The sequence below is a fragment of the Daktulosphaira vitifoliae genome, unplaced genomic scaffold (genome assembly GCF_025091365.1).
Source record: "Daktulosphaira vitifoliae isolate Bord-2020 unplaced genomic scaffold, ASM2509136v1 Scaffold_1, whole genome shotgun sequence".
NCBI lineage: Eukaryota > Metazoa > Arthropoda > Insecta > Hemiptera > Phylloxeridae > Daktulosphaira > Daktulosphaira vitifoliae.
Genome location: NW_026099572.1, coordinates 89404165 through 89412089, shown reverse-complemented (window position 1 = coordinate 89412089; position 7925 = coordinate 89404165). Strand labels below are relative to the sequence as shown.

The window sequence follows — 7925 nt, the reverse complement described above, 5'->3', positions numbered from 1 at the left end:
TGTTTAAAAGATTACATTTTTAATAATCATAATACAAAATGATAAAAGTTTGACCAAAAATAGCGATTTATACAATATAAAAATAGTAAAATTAAATAACATTAAGGAAACAAAAATGGGTAAAAAATTGTACAATATACTCAACAAAATATACCAACATAACTTAAATTGTTAAAATCGTCTCATATTTTTAACATGTAAAAGTTTTTATTCAGTTCTTTTGAATTTTAATTGCACATAATATACATTTTACTCAGGGATAAATATTTTAAATTTAAAATTAAAATTAAAATGCTATCGTTATGTGTGTCGTTAGTTATAAGACGTCATAGTTTTAAACTTTCATGTACAATAAAAAGCTTAAAAAATATATTATTGAATGTATAGAGAATATAAAAGAATAATATGATAATGTAAAATTTAATCATTTTTATAAAAAAATTAAAAATATATAGAACATGTTAAAACGACTATTCGGGGTTTAAAATAATCATAATTATTTCAAATGAGGATTGTTATTATTAATTATTAGTGATCTTATTTGAGACATGAGTTTCAAGACATTATGAATCACAACAAGTAAATGTTACATGTAATTATGAAATACGTAAATTTAACTATAAATAATTTTTGTAGATTACAAATTTAAAAAAAAAAAAAAAAATTGTTGTTTTCTTTATATTTGAACTCAAACATTAAAATCTCTTGTAATTATAAGAAACCTATTTAATAAAAAATATTAAAAAGTCTAAAGTTTTGGATATTAATTATTAAATGACCTTATTTGAAACTTTATTTTCAAGACATAATGGGTCACAACAAGTATTTATCAAATTTAATTATAAAATACGTGGATTTAACTAGAAATAATTTTTGCAACAAAATACTCAAAAATTTGCTGCCCAAAACAATCTTACTGCTTACATATATTTATAACGCGATCTTTCGCCGTTCTTACTTCCCTTCTACTTGGAAGACAGCGATTATTATCTCCATCTTAAAACCTGAAAAAACCCCAGAAAAGTTGACGTCTTATAGATCAATTAGATTTTTACCAGTCCTCGGGAAAATTCTTAAAAAGCTTCTCTTCAACAGACTTCTCCCAATAGACCAAGGAAAAAATACCATACCTGAATTTCAATTCGGTTTCCATCTAAAACATGCCACATTCCATCAACTCCAAAGAGTCGTAGATACTATTTTTGTATCACTTAAATCCAAAAAATACTGCTCTTCAGTATTCCTCGACGTTGCGCAAGCATTTGGCACGGTCTGGCACACCGGTTTACTATATAAATTTAAAAAAATATTTCCTGCACCTTACTTCCTACTACTCATAATCATATCTTCAAAACAGTACTTCTAGAGTCGAAATTAATTCCACAGTATACGATTCTCATAATATCCTAGCCGGAGTCCCCCAAGGAAGCGATATTGCTCCATTCTTATACATCATCTACATAGCTGACATTCTAATGCAAACACACTTATTGGAATAACACTGACGATATTGCAATACTAGCTGCCGATCCAGATCCGTACAATTGTAGCAAATTTTTACAATCTCTCCCAAATATAATCTTATTGATGTGACACCTGGAAAATAAAAATGAATGAACTAAAATTTACCCACATCANAATCTTATTGATGTGACACCTGGAAAATAAAAATGAATGAACTAGAATCTACCCACATCACATTCGCCCCTCGTCAAAATGACTGCCCTAACATAACTCTCAATAACACCATTATTTCTCAGGCAAGGGAAGCGAAATACCAGGTCTTACTATTCGATAGAACGCTTACATGGGGTACTCGTCTTAAAAGTAAAAGGAAACAGCTAAATACTCGCCTACATCTAATAAGACTGCTCATTCAATACAACCAGAACACTTCCTATCGTGGACTAATTCTATACAAATCCCTCCTCTTAACAATAAGCTGATATGGTATCACGCTGGTTCTAACTGGTCTATACGCGGCATACTCAAACTTTCCAAATTTGAAATTTTCAGGGTTGGTATAAACTTTGAAAGTATTTGTTATTTCTTTCGTTCTTTTACATAAATGTATTCAAATGGTAGTGAGTTTAAAATCTTTTGAATTAGAGAACTTTCAACATGTATACCATTTTCTGACATAAAGTGTCTAATCCACGATAGCCATTTATGTACATTATAACTTAAAAATGATTGTTGTATTGTAAATTTATGTTTAAAAATTAAGTCTTGTGTTACTAAAGATTCGATATCTATTACTGATAGTTCTTTAATTAAGTTATTATTCTCCGGTCCGAGTATACACTTCATATCGATTATACTTAAAGACATTGTATTATAATAACACACACACACACACACACTACTCACAGATATGTTTTAATATTCACTGTACAATACTTATTATTTTTAGTGTTTAGAGTAAATAAAATAATACTGTAGGTTGTTGATGGCTTATATAGGGATCTTGAATATTCCCCTAACACACTCTGAGAAAAGATACATATTGTAAATACAACCTCATAACAATACTTGAGTATTGTCATAATTCAATACAGAAAAAAAATTAATACTCTACGTGAGCAGTAACTTTCTATGTTTATTTATTTTAAAATATCACTAGTTTTAATTCAGCTAGAAGATGTTTTATCAAAACCAATGTAGTATAATTATTAACATATGTTCTATATATCATATATATATATATGAATAAAGAAAAAGTCATGTAAGGAATGTTTCCATTTTAGAGTAAACAAAATAATCATTTATTAACACATGTTTCAAACAAGTCCCTTTCAATTCATTAAGTACGCCCACATCAGGGTTTCTATCACAATGAACCAATCACAAATAATTATTCAACATCTCAGGAATTTCAATAGACTGGCTTACTTTATCCGGCATATAAAAAGCAAGGTCGGGGTCCGAGAATGTGTCTGCGTCTTTGTCTCTTTCTCTGCCTCGCTCCTCATCTCTGAGCTGTAGCTCATGGTTAATATTTTCTTACATGGAATCTGCGTCAGTATATGTAAATAGTTTGTCCTTACAACTTAATATTTTACTCAGATATAAGTTTTATTTATTTTTACTATTTCTTAATATCCTTGCAAGAAATAAATATAGTTTGTATTTTATATAAGTTTTGAATATTATTGTGCCCCTCTTTTCTGGACAACCTTAAATGTGCCGTAAAAAGTGAAGAAGCATAATTTTATTTATTATATATAGTTTGTAATTTATAAAGGTGTTAAATATTATTGTAGCTTTCATTTTTGAACAGATTTAAATGTGCCAAAAAAAGTGAAGAAGCTTAATTTTTGATTAGAATTAATTAGTCTTAGTAATAAAACATCAGCCTGTGTACTCGCCAACCATAAAAGACTATGCCAATTACCTTTCAGTAACGTGTGGGCAGTTGAGGTAAAGAGTAGTACTAAATTTATATACCAAAAAAATATTTTTGAAGTACGCTATATCCGTTGACTACACAGCTACAGAACTAGTAGTCCGGGTAGAGTTCATTATAAAATATATAGTTCGTAAAGTAGGAAACTTCAGAGTGAATTATAAAAATTTCAATATCGACTATAGATAATTCATTGAAAATATTATTAGTAGAAATATAGTAGTATATATAATTTGATAATTATATAATTATATATAATTTGAAAAGCATTTAAAAAATATAAAAAAATTACAAATAATAATAGATGCTATCCTATTTTATAGAATCCTTTTAGCTTCGATGCGAAGCTGAGAAGATATTAGTTTTACTATAACGTGTTTATTTTTTTTTGTGTTTGTTACCACTTTTTCACAGCTCTCACCGAACCAAATTCTTTCAACGATACGTCTAAAGATCACAAATCGTATCTAGTCGAAAATATTACCCTCAAAAATTGAAAAAATTTCCCTCGTTCCCCGTAAATGGGGGAAACCTCCAAAAAAATTACAAATTTAAAAATCGCTAATTATCGAAATTTTTCAATTTTTTTAAATTAAAACAGCCATAAATTTGTCAAAAATGAACAAATCAATATAAATTTTAATAAATTTAACCCTTTACCAGCCCACAGGAGGGAATTCAAAATGACAACTTTTTCACAAAAAATAAAATATTTCAACTTAATTTTTGAAAGTGTTCCAGAAATACTGACACTTTTATATATATCTTAAATTAAAGATAATGTAATATTTTTTATTATGGAAAAAAAAATTTCGGACCTTATTTTGTCTTCACGGTGAAAATAGCCGTATGTTATTTTTGTGTTAAAAATTTCGATTTTACATTTGTAACTTTAAAATGTCATAACTTTTTAAAAAATGTATGGATCAATACAATTTTTTCATGAGAATTAGTATTTATATTCAACTTTCATTTGACATACTTTTTTTTTAAATCAAATTATTTCCCTATATACGAGGGGGCTTCAAATTTGAAAATTGCATATAGAAAAAAGAACTTTTTCAACTTAATTTTTGAAAGTGTTCCAAAAATACTGACACATTTATATATATCTTAAATTAATGCTTATGTAATAAAATTTAATATTAAAAAAAAAAATTTCGGACTTTATTTTGTTTTAATAGAGAAAACGGTCATCAAATTTAATAAGAAAAATACGATTTTTGTGAAAAAATTCTTTTTTATATTTTTAACTTTATAATGCTATAATTTTTTGAAAAATGAATGGATCAAAACAATTTTTTTATGAAAAATAATATTTATATACCTCTTTAATTTGACATTGAAAGGTTACAAAAATAAAAAATNAAAAGGTTAAATCATAATTATCAGTATTAGAATAAAAAAACCCAGCACAAGAGGATCACGGCAAAGTGGTGACGTGGCATAGTTGGATCAAGTATTATGATATCTGACAGTGATTAAAATCACTATAAAAAAAAACGCTTCGATGAAAATCTTTAGATAGTGTTTAATTTTAAAAAAAATGGTGTATTATTCCAAAAGCAACATGATCTGCTAGTTCGTTATTAATATCCTGATTCAGATAAAGTATGTCGAATGAAAAAGGGATTATTAAAAAATATTATTTCTCATANCAATACCTTCTCAGCTTCGCATCGAAGCTAAAATATTATTTCTCATAAAAAAATTGTGTTGATCCATACACTTTTCAATAAGTTATAGCATTTTAAAGTAAAAAATGTAAATTATAAAATCGAGAATTTTCAGAAAACAATAGCATTTGGTAGCCATTTTCACCATGAAGTTAAGTCCAGAGGTCAAATTTTTTTTTTTGAATTAAAGTATATTACATTAGCTATAATTTAAGATATATATATATATAAAAGTTTCAGACCTTCCGGAACATTTTCAAAAGTGAAGTTGAAAAAGTAAATTTTTTGTGAAAAAGTTGTCATTTTAAATCCCTCCTGTGGGCAGATAAAGGGTCAAATTTACAAAAAACATTTACCATATGATAGGTAAAGACATCAAACATATATAAAAAAAATATTATATTGATATGTTTATTTTTGAAAAAGTTACGTCAGTTTTTAGTAGAAAAAATTTCGAATATTAGCGATTTTTAAATTTGTAATTTTTTTGGAGGTTTCCCCCATTTACGGGGAACGGGGGAATTTTTTTCAATTTTGAAGGGTAATGTCTTCGACTAGATACAATTTGTGATCTTTTGACGTATCGTTAAAAGAAATCCGTTCAGTGAGAGCTCAGAAAAAGTGTTAACAGACACAAAAAAAAAAAACACATCATAGTAAAACCAATACCTTCTCAGCTTCGCATCGAAGCTAAAATATTCTGGCTCAAAACATGGTAAACAAAAATTATACGTTACCAGCCCCGAAGGGCTAAAGAAAACTGGAGACAGGTTCAGCCGACGCCAACGAACAAAGAATTGACATTATAAAAAAAATAGCGGACACTCGCGACAAAAAAATATATATATAAAATATTTGTAGCGCACACAACAACAACCACAACCGCTACGGACGAAAATTAGCGACAACCAGTTCCGATGATGGCTAATTTCCGACAAAATGTCCAGCGTTTGTCCTGGCGTTTCGTTGGCGACAACACTGCTAGCCTTTAGAGTAGGGGTCAAAAAAAAACTAAATACCCAGTGCCGGAAATTATTAAGAACAATTTAAATCATATGGCGACAATGTTGTGGTGAGCAATGAAAATGACGTTCAAGATAGGAAAGGAGCGGGTTGAATATACACACAAATGCCGTCCATTAACCNGGTCTGATACAATATACACACAAATGCCGTCCATTAACCGGTCTAAAGTAGTACATAGCTGACTATCTTGCGCGCGCACAAACTGATAAACGCCGTCGCAGTACGCATTCGGCTCAATACAAATATATATAATGTAAACAACAAAAATTGTTTAAAATTAAATTTTACGAAATAAAAGTATGAAGTACAAATTTTATTGAACCGATCGTTTTATTGCTATAACTGAAAAAACTCNTTTCATTGAACCGATCGTTTTATTGCTATAGCTGAATTAACTCGATCATATTACGATTTTTACTAAATATATGAATTTTATTGCTTAATTTAAATATATTTCCTTTATATTGTAAAGTGATGTATTTGTTTGACTTAAACGCATAATTATACTTACTTCTTAATATTATTGTATAAATTAAAAAAAAGTTACTACATAAAATACAAAATGTTAAATTCAAAATAATTCACAAATTATAACAAAAATATACATTAAAAACTATGTTTTAATGTTTTTTTGTTGCAATTAGGATATAATATTCTATGCTCTTGAACACACAGTGTAAAAGTAACTCAGCTTTTTCATCGTTTACAGTTAAACTTTCATGAAAATCTTCCATTACCTTAACCGCTTTATCTGCAGAGTCATTTACTACTTTAAGTGAACATACAATTTCTTTTCCGTGTAAATAAAAATTATCAGTATTCCAATTACTTGGATCCAAATTTAAAAAATTAGTATTGATATCGAATCGTTTAAAAAATTTCATACTGCTTTTTGACAAAAAAGAAGCTACAGTTTTTTCTAAAAAAAAATATCAATCACTCAATAATCATCAAAAAATAAAGATATCAAAAATTATTATACCTGAAAATGATTTGTCAATATGACTCGATGAAAGAATAAAACGTTTACTAGGGTTTATTATTGACTCATTATTAAGGGATACAACCATTAATTTTTTTATTTCGGTTGAAATGGAATCGTCCATTTCCCAGAAAATATTACATTTGCGAATAGTCAATGCTTCTTTTGCTCTTATAGTAAGATTAACAATTCTTAGGTTATAAAAAAAAACTTTTAGAACTTGTCCAATGGATGGAAGTTTTGAACCTAAAATTTGAGTAGTCAAAGACCCTATTAAAAATATTTTATTGTCATTTCGTAATACTACGGACATTTTTACGTACACTAAAAGAAAAACACAATAGGAAGCAGTTCAACTTAATACGCGATGTGAGAGACTAAAGTGGTATAAGTATGAATTCACTATATCTATTGCTGCAATTTGTAATAAATTTAAGATTTCCAGAGTTATTTATAATTTCAAAATAATAACAACACATTAATTCAGTCATACCATAGTATTATCGCCGTACTTGTACGATAAGTGTTGTAATGAACCAGATGATAACTAACAGAATCTAGCATTAAAATTCATATATTTAGTAAAAATCGTAATATGATCGAGTTATTTCAGCTATAGCAATAAAACGATCGATTCAATAAAATTTTTACTTATTACTTTTATTTCGTAAAATTTAATTTTAAACAATTTTTGTATGAAACATTAGATCGTATCACATATGGTTCGTCATATATGATGAAATATTTGTAAATATGCTAATTTCGGCAATTTTACGAAATATTATGTATTTTGACATTTTTCTAGAAAACTAATAGATTTAAAAGAAAAACTGTA

The 7925-nt window shown here is 27.7% G+C and overlaps 1 protein-coding gene across 1 annotated transcript; it reads right to left on the bottom strand.

The window, feature by feature from the left end:
* Nucleotides 1-6551: 6551 nt before the first annotated feature.
* Nucleotides 6552-7232, bottom strand: LOC126910147 (uncharacterized). The gene is made up of 2 exons (XM_050692533.1): nucleotides 7091-7232; nucleotides 6552-7027 (listed from the first exon to the last, which is right to left on the bottom strand). The coding sequence occupies exons 1-2, from the start codon at nucleotides 7212-7214 to the stop codon at nucleotides 6729-6731; spliced, it is 423 nt and encodes a 140-aa protein (XP_050548490.1). The 5' UTR covers nucleotides 7215-7232; the 3' UTR covers nucleotides 6552-6728.
* Nucleotides 7233-7925: the final 693 nt, after the last annotated feature.